Source organism: Sebastes umbrosus, chromosome 5 (genome assembly GCF_015220745.1).
Source record: "Sebastes umbrosus isolate fSebUmb1 chromosome 5, fSebUmb1.pri, whole genome shotgun sequence".
In the NCBI taxonomy this organism is placed as follows: Eukaryota; Metazoa; Chordata; class Actinopteri; order Perciformes; family Sebastidae; genus Sebastes; species Sebastes umbrosus.
The window spans coordinates 5,227,211-5,246,372 of record NC_051273.1 but is presented as its reverse complement, the minus strand read 5'-3'; the positions used below and the strand labels follow the sequence as shown (position 1 = coordinate 5,246,372).

Here is a 19,162-nt window from a genome sequence, read left to right as displayed (position 1 = left end):
TTATTAAATAAAAAAGTTTATATTATTAATGATGTATCTAAATTAGGGCTATCAAAGTTAACGTCATAATAATTCATTTCTTTTATGCATTAATGCAACTCATCTTTCAAAGGTTGTAGTGGGCACAGTTTTAAATCTACAGTTAAAAACTACAAAACTACAAAAACCTAAGGAATCCATTGGTAGTAATAATATCATACTATCTTGTCGGGAAGGAGGCTAAATAACGCTTCGAAGTTACACTCAATTTTGGCGAGGAAAAACTGGCATTGCCATTTTCAAAGGGGTCCCTTGACCTCCGACCTCAAGATATGTGAATGAAAATGGGTTCTATGGGTACCCACGAGTCTCCCCTTTACACACATGCCCACTTTATGATAATCACATGCAGTTTTGGCCAAGTCATAGTCAAGTCAGCACGCTGACACACTGACAGCTGTTGTTGCCTGTTGGGCTGCAGTTTGCCATGTTATGATATGAGCATATTTTTTATGTTAAATGCAGTACTTGTGAGGGTTTCTGGACAATATTTGTCATTGTTTTGTGTTGTTAATTGATTTCCAATAATAAATATATTCATACATTTGCATAAAGCAAGCATATTTGTCCACTCCCATGTTGATAAGAGTATTAAATACTTGACAAATCTCCCTTTTAAGGTACATTTTGTACAAATAAAAAAAAAGTGTGATAAATTTGCGAATAATCTCGATTAAATATTTGAATCAGTTTACAGCCCTAATCTAAATATAGGAATGCACCCATTCAACTTTTCCTCTTCCGACACCAATTCTGATATTTCACATTTGTTGATACCAAGTACTGATCCAATACCAGTGCTTATTTGTACACCTCACTGGAACTAATTGGGATCATGTTAATGTAACATGAGGCAGGGATCGCTCTGGCACTAAAATGTGAGTTGGCGGTCTGCAGTGACTGAATGAATTCAACTGACAGCAGAAACTATTCTGAATACATTTTTGTTAAGACGTTCAGAAAGAAACTGTATTTAATATGGATCAAGAATGTCAAAGACGATACCCAATCTGCTTTGCAGTAGGGTCAGTATCGGGCTGACACCATTCCAGTGTGTTGTATCGGTGCATCCCTAATAAAATGTTCATTAGATTTTACTCTTTAATTAATTAGAATTTTCATCCAATGTCTTTTATTCTATTGAAAAATAATCTAACTCATCTTACTATTGTTAATGAGAATAATAAATAAGCTTTACATGACATCAGCACCTAAAAACAATTAAGACAACTTGGAGAAAACACACTCCCTCGGTTGTCTCCATCTTGTCGTGCCGCGCTGATCAGCGATGTGATTGGCTGCTCCTGGTTTGCTCCCGGCTAATTAGTGGAAGAAGTGGCACACTCCTGCCTTACCGCCGGACTCAATCACTGTATACCGAAAGGCGCCAATTAGTGCCGTATGAACATGATTAGAGGAGCACTCGGCATGGCCTGTTGCTGGGCAAAGACAGGCAGTGTGTGTGAGTGTGTGTGTGTGTGTTCGTGCCCTGAACTAGCCTGTCCAGTTGCGCACCAATGTGATGTAAGGTTGTTCGATTTTCAGGTCGATTCTGGAGCCAAATCTAGATCTCTACTGCTGGGGCTATAATCACACACTGCCTGTGTATGTGTGTGTGTGTGCATGTCTGTGTGTGTGGTTCTGGGTGGTTCTGGCCCAGTGTGTTACCCTCCTAACCAGTTTTTAATGATGTTAATGCTCATCAGCCACTATATGGATTTCTGCCCGGCTGGACGGACAGAGCTAATCACTGCACATAGACTCCACGATCAATACCCGTCCGGAGGAGGGAATCAACCTTTGAGGCGCCCTGCACTCCGAAAACTTAACCACTTGAGCACCACCCCAGTCACATTCATATTTAAAGGGCCAGTCTGCTAGAAATTCACCGTTGTTTTTGTAAGTTTGTTACTAGGCAGACAGTCCTTTAACCGCAGCACCACAGTTCAAACACCCAAGACAGCAAACAACTACCCTGCTGACGTATTTTAAACCGAACAATGAATCACTGCCAGCTCTGGTCAACCTCCACACTCCCTAGACAACAAAAAACAACAAACAAAAAACACCCAGTCTTATGTCTGCTAATGTAGCATCAGCCCAAAAACTACGACAGCATATACAGATGATAAAACTAGTGCGGAAACACTTAACACTTGCCAAATAGCTGCACAACTACACTTTCATACTGTAGTCACACAAATATAGTAGACACACAAAAGTTGCAACTTCTACAATCTTCATTATGTGGTAACTACAGTATGTACAGGTTGCACACAGTATCTGATATGGATCAAGACCTGTAACTTTCAGCGTCCCGCCATTTTTATCTTGCTTTCGTTCATCCTTTCTCTCTTGTGGCAGCGAGAGTCCTTCCTCTGCCTGTAGGTCAAAGGTCACAACGAAAAATAATAACACAGCAGCTGGCTTGACTCGATGCAACCTTCTCCTCCCCTTGGCTATATTTAGAGAGACATGAGCTGCTCTGAGATCAGATGTTGATGTTGGATACAGAGTGTTTGGACAGCGATCCACAGTGGCCAGTCAGGTGGATGGAAAGAGCAACGGGCTCTTCATGGAGGTGTGGCACTCAGTTTGAATCCATTATGGTTGTATACAACGGTGGAAATAGTTTTCTAAAAAGAAGAGTAATATTTCATGGTCTTTAGTCTTACTGTACACCAGTCTTCTCTCTGCAGAAGACTGGTGTACAGTAAGACTAAAGTAATTCAGCTAGTGCTGGATGATAAATAGCAGTTACAACAGCGGATGCTGAATTCAAGCCTCTGATGTCCTCTACACAAATGTGGGATTCTTCAGGGAAATGTCAGTGTACAGAGAGCGATCCCTGATTGCAAATACAACATGGTGCAAGTGAGAAGTTTTTGCACATGCACACTTTTTAGTGTTGTCTTTTGCTGTATTTCCTTTTTTTGTTAAAATTAGCTTACATGAGGTGAGAAGTGTGATGACTAGATTCTAGGTGAGCGTGCACAACTCACTGTCTTTGATACAATGTGGTAAAACAAAGAGCTTTTATCCTTTTTCGTCTGTTTTCTCGCTGTAACTGAGCAGTGTGTGGCCTTGGTACATTTATCTTGTGAAATTCTATCTGTTTCTGATCTGGATTGTCCATAAAGTTATTTATAGCATCTTGTGGCCTTTGTGGTTGCAGGGATATTTTCTAGATGTCTGCTGTGTGTAACAGTTTTACTGTTTTATTGTGTATATATTGTTTTATTCAGGCTGAAATAAGCTTACCTAGTCTTTGTTTATCCAGCGATGAACTCATATCTCCACATATTGAGCCACTTGTGGGCACTTTTTGTTCAGCCAATCAGCGGGCTGTAGAACACCGTGAAGCAGATGGTTGCCTTGCTCAAGAGCACTTTTCCTGTTGTTGTTAAGCTATGTGGCAATCTGAAGAGCTTCTAGTGATGTTAGTACTTTGACGTGTGAAATATGGTGCCTTCAAATGGGGTCGTGTTCACGAGAAGAGTCCGTATGAACGCCTCTCCTCTTGTGATATTTACAACCTCGTAAGTGGGAAGTTTCTGAAAGCTCAGAGTTCACGAGTTGTGACATGTTTGTTAATGTTGTCAGAAATAGCGGAGGCCATGGAAGTTAATTTTTTGGTGCATAAGAAGTTAATATATGGTAATTTTTGTCTTTTTTTTCTCTTCGTAATTTTATAATAGGTCTGAGGAAAATGTTGATATTCCCAACAGTCTCATCTTTTTCCTCTGTCATTATGCCTTTGCATTTACTGTAATATGTTACCCACTTGTTAGCTTACTAAAGTGTTAGCCTCTGTGGCTTCTAGACGCAGACAGTAACGTTTATATTGCCGTTGCTTAGCAGCGGTGTTCTCAACTCACTTGAGCGCCAAGCATATTGTGTACACAACTTCCCATGTTGTAAACACAGGCTCACAAGTTTCATTTGAAGGCACCAATAGTAACTGTAAAAAGTGTTTGTCTTGTGCACAAGTGGACCTTGGATCAGGATTTTTGGGCATTTTTAAGCCTTTATTATGAGCAGAAGAGAGATGACTGGAAATGAGGGAGAGAGAGATGCAACAAAGATCCCCGGCTGGACTCATTGTCCATTCATGGTCTGTGTTTAACCCCTAAGCAATGGGGGCATTCGACTCCTGACCTGTCTGAATTTGACCAATCAGTTATAACTTATACATATGGCTGCCAGTCGGAGCAGCAGCTCATCAGCTGAGACGTTGCTAATGTGAAACAACAAGGACTGTTCAGTTTTTCTTTAAAAACCTATTAACTAATGATTTCTTTAGATGGGTCTTTAGATGGGTTATAACTTGTTCTTCTCCTGCCCTGCTGCCCAACTTTCCCTACTCTGTGCGCTGTCATGAGTATATAAACACACACAGTGAAAGGAAAGATCCGTTTGGCAGGGGGCTGGTTGAGGGGGAAGCGGGTTGTTTTTTCTGCTGCTTTCAGATCAAATGTACAATAGGTTTGAGGTGTAAAGCAAACAAATCCTCTTTACTCCCTGAACTCTCCAACTCCCACACACACACACACACACACACACACACACGCACACGCACACACCCCTCTCCAACTGCTCTATACTCACGCTGTTTTTCTTATTTCAAATCATGTAAAATCATTCGTACATTTTAGCCATTTCTCTCTCTCTCTCTCTCTCTCTCTCTCTCTCTCTCTTTCTCTTTCTTACACACACACACACACACACTCATGCAAGTGTTCCCTGGTCTGTTTTCCTCCTCTCCTCCTCACCTCTCGCCTCCTTCCTGGCGTGATGCTTTAGGCCCCTTCAGCCAATTCCCACGCTACGAGGAAAGAAAACAGGAGGGAGCATGTGTGTGTATATGTGTGTGGGTTGACCTTTGACCCTGGGTCTGTGTCATCCCCCATCAGATAACATCTGGCCTTGATGCTTGTTTTCTGTAACACTCTCACATAACAGAAAGTTCCTTAAATCCCTCGGCCCTTGTTCCCATGAGCACGTCACAAACATGCGTAAAGGGACAATAACTGGAACTGGTTGTACTTTGCATTTCCCATTCTATGGTTTTAACTTTTTGTCCAGTAAGGATGACATAAAGTCCGCCTTGGATGATTAAAACTGTTGGCTCTGGGCATGGCCTAACATCAATGTGACTCTGTGTGACATCAATGCAGTTCCAGTCCAACTGCTTTAGTACAGAGACATTTTAAGATTAACATAATGTCTGTAGCTGTAAAAGTTCACTGTGGTGTGACTGTTAATCCCTTTAATTCATGTTAAATCAAAGTGAAGATAAAAGCCTTGGTGAAAACAATCTCAGCACTAACTGTAATACAGTAAAGCTGCTACGAATTATTTTCTTTATTAATTCTAATTTTCGTAAATAAAATGTCAGAAAATAAGAAAAATGTCCATTTCAATTTTCTAAAGGCCAAGGTGACTCTTGAAATTGCTTATTTTTTTTTTCGACCAACAGCCCAAAACCCCCAAATATTTAGTTTACTGTCACATAAGATAAAGAAATGCAGAAAATCCTCATAACTGAGAAGCTTGAAGTAGGAAATATGTGGCACTTCTTTTGCTTGACTTGAAACGATGAATCAATTATCAAAATAGTTGACGACTCATTTTCTGTCGAATGACTAATCGGGTAATTGTTGTGATCACAATTCCATCGCATCACTCAGCTTCCCGCAAAGACAAGTGAGCAAACACTTGCACTGCATGATGATAAAATGGAAACTTTTTTGCCACTTTTAAACTCTGCAATATTTTTCATTTGGTTTCAAGAAAAAAGATCCCTCCTATTCGATATGCCGACGAGGTGCAAACTAAACATCCTGGGAACAAAAGCAGAGGGTCGGATGTGGGTGTTGAGGGATGTGTGTGAGAGAAAAATTTAGTAAAACAGAGTTAAAGAGAGAAAAGGGAGTCGTCATTTACGTCAGAGAAATGGAGAACAATGCTGGAGGCAGGAGGCAGAGCAAGGTCAACTTGTTATGTATGCTGCAACTGAACAAGACGCCTGTCTGTCTGTCTGTTTTTCTGCCTGTCTGTCTGTTTAAGGGGAGAATGCATGTGTTACCCGGTTGCGGATAATCAGTTAGACAAAGAAGTAGTTGTAAAAGTCCGGCTTCTGCACCTTTACAATCATGTGATGGTCTAAATGTCACATGGATGAACACTGAAAACTTTTTTGGACATGAAAATGCTCTGACATGATACTGAGTATTCTACAAAAGTTGAAACTTCAATCTGGAAATATTAGTATTGGCATTAAAAACCCAGACAGGTTGGGCTACACCTACAGTGTAATTTATACTCTCTATAGTAGTCTGTAAATTTAATCTGTAAAGTTTTTTGTCCAACTTTTGTGTTTTCTGGCTGTTTGCTTAATATCCTTTACAGTTGTTCTACAACTTAGTTTCTTTTTCCTTCCTGCAGCAGAAACCTAATATGCCCTGAAGGAGCCGTATCACTGTCGTCTATTGTCTGTCCAATACTACTCTATATTACTCATGATGGGAGGAAATAAAATCACACAGTACAAAAGCAAAATAATGGAATGTATGTTTCAACTTATTTTACATATTTATTGCACCAGCTGGTTTCAGCACTGAATGAACACAAAATATAATTAGGACTGATAAAAAAAAAAAGCTCACATAGACACAATTAAGACGGATCAGGATACAAAAGACTACATTTGAGCAGAGCCTTGTATATGGGAAGTTGCAGTGTTGTCTTTTCCTCAGTAGTGGGAGCTGTCTTCCTATCAGAAGCCTGTTGGCTTCTGCTACTTTTGAATGGGAATGAATGCCATTCACCAGCAGCAAGCTCTGGTGAACTGCAGCTGAAGCTGAGCTCAATGATGATTATGTATCTTCTGCCACCAGAAACATTCAAAATGACAATATGTCAACTGAAACACTCTAATGCAATATGTAATTATTCCACCTGCTTTTCTCACTGCCATTAGTGTCATTGATGCTTCATCATATTTTATGTTAAGAAATCTGTTGTGCAGTCAGCTTCATATAAAGTCATTGTTGCAGATGAGCATTTGTGGGACGCTTCCTCCAAGCGGACAATATAAACAGAACTACTACGCCTCCGTGGGGTCTGCAGCTGACCGCAGCTGTCCCTGTAAGTGTCCGTTTGGGAGTATAACCGAGGCTTTAAAGAGCAGGGCTAATAATATATTGGATTAATCATCCAGTTAGTGCACGACCTCTGATATGATGGAGACTCTGGTGTGAACAACTTTTTAAAACCTCATTTAATTTTTTGATAATGTAGGCTAAAGGAATAGTTTGGGTGTTTTGAAGTGGGGTTGCATGAGGTACTTATTTGTTGTGTTTTACTGACAGTAGGTGATGACAGTAAGCACGCCTCCAGTTTGGAGAAGCAAACAGGAGTTACCGCACGGAACCGAAGCATTGTACTGCTGTGGACGGGGCTGGCAACAAAACATATTTTAGACACCTAAAAGAAAGGCCCACCTAAAAATAAATCAATATCAGTTTAAGTGTATGATATATTTAGAATGAGCATGCTGCGCGCATATACAGATTTCGGAGGAGACCGGTGGAGTTGAAAAAAGCCTGTCCTTTCACAACTACTCGCTGACTGCTAACGTTACTCGCATCAAATAGCAGTCCACTTCCGTGTTTTGGTACGGTTGGCTTTCACACCTGATGCAAACCGTACCCGAGTACACATGAACCAGTACCAGTGGAGACCATCTGACCATATTCAATTTTGGCAGCAGCCATGTACACTGTCAAAGTGTGCTTGAGCAACATGCTTCAACATCCTACCTGCTCACTCAGAGATTTGGCTGAATAAAACATAAAAAGAAAATATAGAGTATAAGAACAGAGGTCTTGTATTTCTACTTGGAGTCACCTAGAAGCACTCAACCAGTCAAAATGAAAAAGAAAATCCTTCATGCATGTATTCATGAGGAGGGGAGAAATCATCTGCACCCTGTTTGAGGGGGATATCTACGTAAGCTCTGTCACAAGTCTCCCCGTTCCCCTCTTTCCTGGCAGGCAGATCTATTTATAGCTTCTGACGTCACCGGTCTCCTCTGATGGAGCCTCGTCACGGCCGACTACACCGAGCCAGGGGGAGGGTGGAGATGTAAAATAGGGCTGGGTGAGGTGTAGTGGAGTGGTGGTGGTGGTGGTGGTGGGGTGTTATCATTGAGGTAAGCCCTGCTGCAGCCCTGCCCCTCCTCTCTGCTATGTCACACCAATCAGGTGTGAGATGCTGAGCAGCATCACTGTGCTGGATACAGCCTTCCTGATCACTCCCGTCTCCCCCACCTCCTCCTCCACTCTGTGTCCGTCTCTCTCTGCTTCTGTGAATTGGGTCTTTCATTCAGCATCGATTGCATAATAGCCATCTTTCATTTATCAGGCTATTGCTGGAGCGCTGGAGGCAGGCTGAGCTAAAAATAGAAGCAGGACCAACCTTCCAGTGCTCTGTTGGTGCTCTGGTTTCTATTGTTGTGACCAAGGATGGAGGGCAGTGGGGCGGTGGGGGTGGTATCTGTTACAATAGATATCAACGGATCTAACTGATAAAAATACACAAAAATTACCACTCAAGTATCCACATAATGGTGCTTTAAAAAATGTCAATCATGCAACATTCTTTTCTTATAATCTAATAATGTAGAAGACCCTTCTTGTGGTAGAATTCAAGTCAGAGAAGAAGTTGTAACCAAAAGGTTGCTTGTTTCAGTCTTTTAAAAAGAGTGCATATGTTAATAAGCTTCAACCCTCCACTACCGTATCACCCCCTCTGTGTGCTCTGACAAAAACTCAAATTCAAGTCCTCCTCCGTCTGCCCTTTTTTGTGGTTGCACTGTGTATCACTAGTTTGGTTCTAAGGAAATTTTGGGTAAAAGGGAATTTGTAGAGTGAGTGTTTGCGATACCAAACCCTCTACTTCAGACCCTGCTGACTGATTGGAAGGATTTCAAAGGGTTTAAATCGGGGCCGAGTCGAGCTGTGATACTGTTTGGTTACAGGAGTTGGACTGAATCCAACTGGCAAAAAAAGGCAGATTTTTGAAAATACAATTTCATTTTGATCATACCAATAAAATCTAATTTTAACTCGTAGACGTTAAGCACTTTATACAGTAATAGGGGTGCCTTTCAATGTGGTGGTGGTGGTGAGGGGTTGTATGTGTAAGCAGCTCTACTGACGAACCACGCATGAAGTCAGTGTTGACGTCATACAGAGATTGCGGAGGGAAAGATGTGTGTGAGTGTGTGTTTGATTGCGAAAAGCGAGTAATCACAAGGTCACCTGTTTAAAAAGATTCACAGTCTAGGCAGACAATTTGAATCCAACCTTTTATCCTTTTTATACCAAGTAGACATTGCGTTTTGTTTTGTGCTTGTTATTAAGATGATTTTTCATACTGTCACATGAATCTTTACTATACACATCCTGTTCTTGTGTTCCTTTTATAATTTTAACTGTCTGGTGTCTTCGTTGGGATTCTTTGTTGTAAGAAACATGCTGCTGTATTTGAAAAACATTTGGTATTTGGACACGCAGCCTTCTGCACTTCCAGGCTGCTCCAGTCACTCTGCAGAGGCTTGATCATACGTAGCTAATCTTAGCCTTATCTTAGGTTTCTTTTTTCTCTCTCCTCTCTCCATGTGTCGTCAGCAGCTACAGGAGCTGTGTTATATTTGTAGTAGATTATTTGGGTGTGTGGTGGCAGTTTCTGTTAAAACAAGACACAAACCAAGGTAACAACTTGTCTTTAAGTGAATTTAATAAAAAAGGCATACATTAATAACTAAAGCATCTGCAGATGGACTCACGAGCACAGCCACCTGTTGTGGACTGTGGCAAGTGAGCCCCGAATACAAAGAGTAGTCAGTATTTATACATTTAAAGCTTAACACGAAGATAAGTGCAAAGAAGAAAGGAAGAGAGGGATAGAAAGTGTATCAATGCGTCAGCACACAGCAGACAACAGAGCATCACAAGACATAACAAGTATTTCAGCAATCTGTTGTTTGCAGTTACAGAGAACTAAAATGTCAGGTCACTGTCCTATGGTGACACAGTTGAACATGTGAGGCCCTGAGATTATCTAAAGGTACAGTGTTAAACTGCAGATATGAAAATTGACATTACAGGTGTCACAGAGTTTGGATGCAGTGCTGAGAAATGACCCCACCAAGGTTGCATTCGTGGTTTCTGTCAATATTCTTGACTAAGTCATCAATTAAAATGTATTTTTACATATGTTGTTTTTTCTTTGCTTTAGCGTTTTTTTTTACTTATTTTGATTTCTTTATGAACTTAATGGCTGCTTTCGTACTCCTCATAATATTGAGATATGCAAATGTAGTTTAGTAGCATCAGCAGTAATAGCAGTACTAGTAGCATTAGTCATGGTACTGTTAAAAACAGTAGCGGTAATAATGAACAAAAGGAATAATGAAGTGAAACAAAATAGCATAAGCAGGTGTGAACAAGAGAAACTGTAACCATAATATTTATGTATTTCTTCTCTCTCTCTCTCTCTGTAGTTTTGATGTGGAGAATGGCCTGTCGGTGGGTCGCAGTCCGCTGGACGCCCAGACGAGCCCGGGTTCTGGTCTGGTACTTCAGACCAACTTCCCCCACAGTCAGCGCCGCGAGTCTTTCCTCTACCGCTCCGACTCCGACTTCGACCTGTCGCCCAAAACCATGTCCCGCAACTCGTCCACTGCCAGCGACCTGTGAGTATTTTACAGATACTCTCTGTATCATTTTAACACCAATAAACCAAACAGTCTTTATCCTCAACTTCATGTTGCATTTTACAGTGAGGTTGCTGATTTGGCGGGAAGTCTATTGGTTTGCTTCACAGTGCAAAAAATGCTGTGAACGCTGTTCTTCCAGATGAAACAGCTACAAACTTTCTGATTACAGCATGAAATAGCCTGTTAATTTGACAATGACGTATCGATGTTTATAGCAATGCATGTGTGTTATTTATTACTTTTTTATCAGGGTCCAGACTAGGTCCTGAATACCAACACATCACTTTAGCTTTGTGTTTCCCAAGTCACTCAGTAGTAGTATGCCCCCACAATGAAACACTATTGTTAATAATACATTATTTAAGAAATCATTTAATTACTATTTTCACAGTTCTTTTTGTTACTAAAATGGAATAAATGCAGTAAATATTTAGAACGTATTTTGGAAATTGAAACTGAAATCTGAAGCGCTAAATTGTGACTCCTATATTAATATACAGTACAGTAGTAACTGTAGCATCAGATCACATGGAGTGTATCACTACTGTTACAGTAGAGTTACGAGGGAAACACTGGAATTTATTGTCAATATTTATTCACGTCTTATTTACACTCTATAAATGGCATTTTGGGCGTCTGGCTTTAAAGAGGCTTTTGGTAGCAGAGCTCATGTTTGTCTGTTAAACAGCAGTGAAGTTTAGTTGGATATGTACCACCAAAGCGTAAGCTATAATCTTCGCTCAGAACTAGTTTTTCATCCAGTTTCTGCCTGTTTATACAGCTAAAGATTTCTCTGTGCAGCTAGCAGTGTGTCTTTGAAGCGTGTAAATGGGGCCTCGACCACCAATAGCTTTCGCTCCTTTGTTTTGAAGGGAGGAGGGATTGAAGCATTGGGAAGTCAATTGGCTACCTCGGTGAGACAAAGTGTGAAGACTGCTGTGATTTTCCTGGGCTGTGCCATGTTGTCATGAGTCAAACCTATTACCTCTTCCACCAACACCCCCCGGCCCCCCACTTACACGTCACCTTTCCCTGACCACGACCTGAAGAGCAAAGTTTTTGAAGCTGTCCCAGCAAGCATTTGACAGATGGTATCACAAGTAAAAACATCTGGCAATTTGATAATAAGGCTTTTTGATATTTTATTTCACAAAACAGTGAAAGACAATACGCACAGGCTATCATATATCTATAGTTATTCAATGTCAAAATGTTTGCTGGACAGGCTGACTCTGACTCTCTACTTTTCACTAGCAGCATGGATTCACCCTGAAGTCTGAATGGTTATGAGGTGCATGTTGAGACCCTAAAGCTTCCAGAAAGTCCCTCCTCTCCAAAAGTTGGCTTTCCCAGCACCCCATGCACGAATACCTCCTCACCTAGTTGTAGTTGTACAAATATATATCCTGGAGGCATTCCATCTGTACGAGCAGAATTCAGTCTTTATTAAGTGATTTTTGACCCTCATAGAAACACGGGATTTACATTGATTATTAAGTGTAACTTATTAGCAAATATTTGCATCCAGTGGACACAAGGCAACATTAGCTTTCTAGCCACCCAATTATGGTAATTTCAATATTTACTTGCCTTTTAGCTCCACCAACCCTTGACACAAATATCTTTGTATTTAGCTGCTAAATGCTACAGTGCAATTTTACCAATCACTTGGCTCAATTTGTCTTTTTCTTGCCTCTTCATGTTGGACAGGTAGCAAACACTCGTTTAGTGTGTGAGTGTGCTTGTTTGCTGCCAGTAGTTTTACAATGCAAGCTTAATAAGAACCACAAGGCCAGAGAACCAAAACAATGAGCTGCAATTTCAGTCATTTCAGTTATTTGATTTGATCCTAAAAAGCATCACTTAATGCAGGTTTGTTGTGACTAGTTAAATTAAACCTCAATGGGTAGATACAGTATTTATAAATGTTCCCTTGCTAGTAAACAATGTAAGTCAGTCTCATATATATATGAAGCAGTGGTTCTTTGGCTCTGAGGGTTAACTGTAATCCTCATCCTTTGCCTCTAAGAAATATTTGTATAACTAAAACAACCTCCTCTCCTTATGTCCAGTGAGATATTTGAGACCAACCATGGGTCGTAGCCAACTGTACTCTTTCAGTCCTCACATCAAGATGATGACAACACAAGTATTTGTTGTCATTGTTTGTGTGTTTGTGTTTTGAGTTTTGTGGCTTCTCACACAGCTTTTTCACTGGATGTCTGTTTGTGTGTGTCTGTGGTTTTTGCAGGCACGGAGAAGACATGATAGTGACTCCATTTGCACAGGTTAGTAGCATTGTGTATTGCTGGTTTTGTGAGAGCCGGAGTTTCCAAAATGTTCTGACCACTTTCATAAATGTTGACAAGAGAAAACAAAATACAGAATCCCAACTTGCAGAGGTTATTTGCCAGCATTGATTTGGTGACAGATGGAAACTGACAACTCGTACATATTGATTATTATCTGGTAATATTCACTAGGATTTATTGTATATTGACATTTATATTGTAATACCCTAAGTAAACGCCTGTAGGCCCTGCTCTGACAAACTGAGGAGGACATTATGGATTTCTTTTAAGGCACTGGTCCATTGAAGGTTTATGAAAAATTCAATCACAAAAGTTTCAATGTTGCCAAAAAATGGTGAAGAACCTAATTTGTCTCATGTGATGTTACTTGCTGTTCTTTATTGTACTGTATTTAGTCTGTAGTATTGACTTTAAGCATTGAGCACTACTGAGTCCACACAATCTAATGTACAGTGTTTCCAATCAAACTTAAGTGTGGGTCTGTCCAGACAATCCACATGGCTCCACACTGGCCCTTACTCACCGCTTTGAGAAAGAAGAGATGGTTCATTTTTCACAGAAAACACCCACACACACTCTTTGTACTGAACAGCCTGAGTCTTTATGTGTGTGTGTATGTGCTCTTCAACTACAGCCCGTTAACACAATCTGTGTACATGTTATATTTCCAAACTAAAAATTACTTTTGGCCCACCTGCAGTTGGACATTAAACTAATTTACCTGACAGATTTTTACCAGCCATATTATCAAAGATAATACTGTACAAATTGGTCATTGGGTCATATACCTCCAGAGCTTGAGTCCTTTCTGACCAGTCACACACAAAACAAATCTGTGCGAGTTGGTGGAAACACTCTTGGCGTGTGGTTTGTCCAGTTTTTATAGGTTTCAGCTAGTTCTCAGGTTTGTCCCAAGCTTAAGGTCTTTGGCCATAACATACTATTGTATGTACTGTACTTCTGATATTAAGGGGGACATGTCTCGGGTGTCTTCAGCCAGACCCATTCATATACCTCCAATACTCAATCCTCTCCTCTTCCCTTCTCAGGTTCTTGCCAGTCTACGAACAGTGAGAACGAACTTTGCTGTTCTAACACATCTGCAAGACCGTGTAACAAACAAGTAAGAACAAGAAAAACCAACTGAATGACTGACTGCTTGTTTTCTTGTTCTACTAACACCTCATCTGCTCCTTGTTCCAGGCGGGCGACTAGCAGCAACCAGCCGTCCACGTGTAAGCCATGTCTTACAGGTCAGTGCAAACATCCCTGTGTGGTGGGAGTTTTATCACGTAAAAATTGTGAATACTTTCATGTTATCTTATGTATGTGATCTTAATGGGTTTGTGCTGTTGATTTAAATGCATGAAAATTCAAACATGGTGTTAAACACATAACATCCCGTGGCTCCGTTTTGAACCAGGACAGGTGCAACGCGACAAGCTAATCAACATTTCTCAGTTGTTTCTCCAAGGAAACACCTCTTGATCGCTTGTCAAGATTTAACAAGTGGATGTTTTCATAGCAGTCCCACAACTGACCTGTAACATTCGCGTGTGTGACCTCTGACCTTTCAGAGGAGCCCTACCAGAAGCTGGCGGTGGAGACACTGGAAGAGCTGGACTGGTGTCTGGACCAACTGGAGACGCTGCAGACGAGACACTCAGTCGGCGAGATGGCATCCAATAAGGTGAGAGGACATTTGCTTCATCTTCATAGAGACTCTTTAAGAATGGGCCAGTTTTCTTTTTTTCATTACAACTCAACATTTCACTACAGATCCTAAAAGGTGTACATAAGCAATCCTTTTAATATCAAAAAGAGTTCCCAATTTATCCCAATTAGGTGATTGAAACCCGATCCTCCATCATACAACATTTGGCTTCAAAAACTATGGGAACTTTATCAGATGGAACAAATCACTTGTGCACTATCACAGAGACAATGTATGGCATGTTATAGTTTAAGGGAGTATGACTACAGGACTCCACCTCTTTATGAGCCGAATTCACACCAGTGAGCAGTGAAGTGCAGCTCTCCGCAATAATTACATTTTTATCTGCGGCCGGGAGGCGTATTCCTGTGTTTCAGGCGGGAAGAAATTCTTTGTAACATAGGTTAACATGTCACAGGAGTCAAAGGATCTGTTTATTGATTGGCTGCGGGTACTCTCTGGCTGCACTTCGCCGCTAAAAGTTAAACATTTCTCAACTTTTGTTTGGCCGCACTTGACTGCAGAATCGAACAGCCACAGCTTGCTGAGCACCGCAGATTTTCATAAACATTGCATTGCAGCTCGCCACATGGCCGCATTTCGCCGCTGCCTGGTGAGAATTCGGCGCAAGGCTCCAAAAGCCCAAATTCATGAAGAGTGAGAAACCTGTAGTCATACTCTGTTAAACTATAACATGCCATACATTCTCTCGTTCGCCAACAATTGATGTTAAAATAATGTTAAAATGTGAAATTATATTGAAATTGATCTGCACTGTATGAGAGGCTGAAATTAAGATAAGATGTACCTTAAGTAAATAAAAACTAGATAAAATATATTTATTCTCTCTTGTCTTTTAAATGAGCTGAGCTTAGGAATTTTTGCTTTTGTCATGACAACAATGGCTTACTTTAATTTTAGCTCTCAAATATGAATCACAAGCAGGTCACATGCTTCAGGATCAGATTTTGTTGCTCCCATTGACAAAGTGCAAGTCCTCGTAGCTTTTTCCTGTTTATTCTTGTTTGAAATCAGTCACATATGAGGGGAGCAAATCCAATGTTATGACACATGCAGCTGCAGTGTGAACACTGCCAGAAACACTCGGGTTCATGAATGACGTCTCCCTCTATCGAAAGAGTTAATCATCGTCTCCCCACCTCCCTCCTTCGTGCTTCTCTCCACCGTCTGGCTGCTACACTCAGTCCTCCTCCATCTCCCAGTCAGCCAATCAGATCCCTCTCCTCCACCCAGCCCCTGAAGCCAGACCAATCTGATTGGACAGAGAAGGAGGACCAGCATGCAGGGCGGGGGGAGGGGGGGTTCCTCGCAGCCTCTCGCTCTCCCTCTCTCCCTCTTTACGTTCCTAATTGACAGTGTGTGACAGTAGTTGGATGAGCGATTGCAGTCCACACCCTTTCTCCCCCGATGGTAGACCACATCCCCAACCTCCCCCACCTCACCCCACCCTACCCTTCCCCTCCGACCCCCCCTCACCTCCAGGATAGCACATGGGACTGTGGGAACTTTTTATTTCCAAACGGACTTCTTCTCATGTTCAACCCGTCCCTGCTGAGTTTGGAGCAGAACTGAGTGAGCAGTCTGTCACTGAGCAAGCAAACTTGTCCACTCGTCGTTTTGGATTTTTAGCGACCTCTAACATCAACATGCGTGGGTTGACATGCCTGCGTTGGCTCTCTGCGTTTGTCTGTGCTGGAGACTCAGACAGGTGAGCGATGGGGAGAGCTGCTGGCTTGCCTTGTTTACGTTGGGATCTGCAGGCGTTGCAGGGGGGGGGCTGAATGCTGAATGAGCTTCCCCGTCTGATCTGACTCAGGACTGGATCTACAGACGGGCTGAATGTTGAGATTGTGTGTGTGTCTATGCATGTACAGTATGTGTGTATGAGAAACAGAAAAAGGGGAAAAAAGACACATGTTAGAGGGGGTTTCTGTCATGATTTTAAAATGTAAAATAATGAAGAGCAGTGGTTTGATTTACAGCAGCAGGAATATGTTGCATATTATTTGTAAACATATATGTGTGAGAAATGGTTTGCAGAAAACCTGAGGAAAAGCATGATAGAGGGAGCAGAGAAGCTGCAGGAGAAGTAAACCAGATGATAAACAGACCCATTTTGGTGAAAGCTACAGGATTATTTTTCATTCGAGTCTGTATGTTTTTGTTTGTGCCCATATGTGTGTCACATAGTAGCCACTGCAGCATCACTCTCTCACCCAGATCCCCTCCTTCATCCCTCAGCCACCACGTGCCAAAACTGTTACATAATCAGTGTGGAAGCTACCGCTGCTATAAAACTCAGGGAGAACACTGAACACTTTTGTTTTTAAAAAAAACTTTCACTCGTGATTTGTTTTACAATCACAGTGCAGATTTATCCTGCGTGTCTGCGAACAGACAACATAGTTAGAGATTGTGTCGTTTTATAAAAAAAAACATGATTCATTTAAAATGGGTTAGTGTGCACTGTAGGATATATAGACATAGATAGATAAATGTGCTAGAACCACACTAGTTCAGTAAGCATCAGTCTACATTTGCTACATGTTGTTTAACTTTCAAACCACAGCAAAGATGATGGAGCATCTTGAGTTTTTATGAATTTGTGTCAACTTGTTACTGTGAAAATTGAATCAAGCAACCAAGTAACATGAATGTACTGTAAATACATTACTTACTAATTTATGTTTTGATTCAAATTAGGTTGGTGCAGCCTGACAATATTTTTATGCAGAGCATTTTTTTAAATATATCGCAAAACAATTTTTTACCATGGTTACAAACTATGTTCGTACTTCCACCCATTTTATTGCGCATACGTACTGAGATTTGTTTTTATCAGGTATTGCATCTAACTCTGCACCTTACTTCCATATTCTTAGATTATGCTTTTAAGTATATCACTTCTTAATAGTGCTTTTAATTTGAATGAAAAAATTAAAAAAAAATGTAACTAGAGACCATCTTGTGATGGGATCACACCAAAGTTTCGTGACTGCATTTCGCACGGTTGCAACGCTATCACAGTGACAAATTCAGACAGACAGACAGAAATATAACACCTGGCTAAGTACTCAAAACAACGTACTCGACATGCAGTCTGTAGGAGCAGTGGATCGAACCGCCAACCTTGTTTAACCTTGGTTAAAGGACGATCCGTTCTACCCACTGAGCTACAGCACAATCTCTTGCAACATAATAACCCTCTTCATAGAGAGAAAGGGGGACAGGAACAACACAGGGATTTGGGGAAATGTTGGGTGTTAGTTTGTGAAACACAATACCTCCACCGTGGTCTCACTTTTTGATGATGGTTTTTTTGTGTCTACACAGTTTAAGAGGATGCTGAACCGCGAGCTGACGCAGCTATCTGAGACAAGCCGCTCAGGGAATCAGGTGTCCGAGTTCATCGCCAACACCTTCCTAGGTGAGTTTTAATGCCAGATGAATATGAATGAAAGGACTCTCACTTTGTGGAAGGGAAGCTGTTGTTCCCCCTTTTTATGGAAACATAAAAGTTGGGCCGGTGTAAAAATGTGTTACTGACTTCGGGGCTAACAACCTTCACTTTAATCAGCTGGTGGCAAGCACTAGTGTTGATTCAACTGGTCATTTGGAGGCTGTAGTTTGTGGTTCTGTTGAATTGTGTGGCCTTATACTGAGAGGTGTTTCTAATATTTAGTCTACTCCCATTGATATGAATGGTGTGCACGACAACATATCTTAAGATATAATAAATGAAGTTTGGTACTATCTCAAACATGTCAGTGCCACAGTGTCTGTGGTGCTGCCCAGCTCTTCTAACAAGAAGAAATGCATTAGCATAATTGCATTATCTGGCTTTATTGACTGTTCTGCTATCAGTTGTATTATATGTGCATTACACCAAACTGCTGTACAACATATGTGAATGTTAGCATGGCATGGTGTATATGGGGAAGAAAAGGTGATTTTTAAAGGATGAGGAATAGTTGACTTGTGTTTTATTTGAGCAAAGAAGAATAAATGTTTAAAAAGGGGCAGGAAAGAGGAGAACAGAAAAAAAGGGCTTTTAAAAGTAAACCGAGAAGGAGAGAAGACATTTTCAAGTAGAGACAAAATGACGAGGGAAGGATTTTAAAAAGGATGAGATAGAGGAGGAAATTGTAAAAGTAAAAGATATAAAATACAAGATTTTTCAAAAAGGAAGAGGGAAGAGGTTTCTTTTGAAGGAAAGACAGTGAAGCAGGAGGGTTTATAAAGAAACAGATCAGCATTTTGAAGGCAAGGAAAGAGGAGGAGGATTTTTTT

The 19,162-nt window shown here is 41.0% G+C and overlaps 1 protein-coding gene across 10 annotated transcripts in view; it reads left to right on the top strand.

Annotated features, from left to right (window-relative positions):
* Positions 1-19,162, top strand: part of pde4cb (phosphodiesterase 4C, cAMP-specific b) — a 117,519-nt gene that overhangs the window by 88,686 nt on the left and 9,671 nt on the right. For 6 of the 10 annotated variants that reach the window (XM_037770923.1, XM_037770921.1, XM_037770929.1 and 3 more), the window contains 7 exons: positions 10,610-10,801; positions 11,698-11,739; positions 13,077-13,113; positions 14,187-14,260; positions 14,341-14,390; positions 14,715-14,827; positions 18,206-18,299. In XM_037770923.1, coding sequence (XP_037626851.1) covers positions 10,610-10,801; positions 11,698-11,739; positions 13,077-13,113; positions 14,187-14,260; positions 14,341-14,390; positions 14,715-14,827; positions 18,206-18,299 — 602 coding nt within the window. Of the gene's footprint in view, positions 1-10,609; positions 10,802-11,697; positions 11,740-13,076; positions 13,114-14,186; positions 14,261-14,340; positions 14,391-14,714; positions 14,828-16,370; positions 16,581-17,620; positions 17,715-18,205; positions 18,300-19,162 lie in introns of those variants that run through there. The other 4 variants (XM_037770925.1, XM_037770924.1, XM_037770931.1 and 1 more) reach the window with 3 other exon arrangements.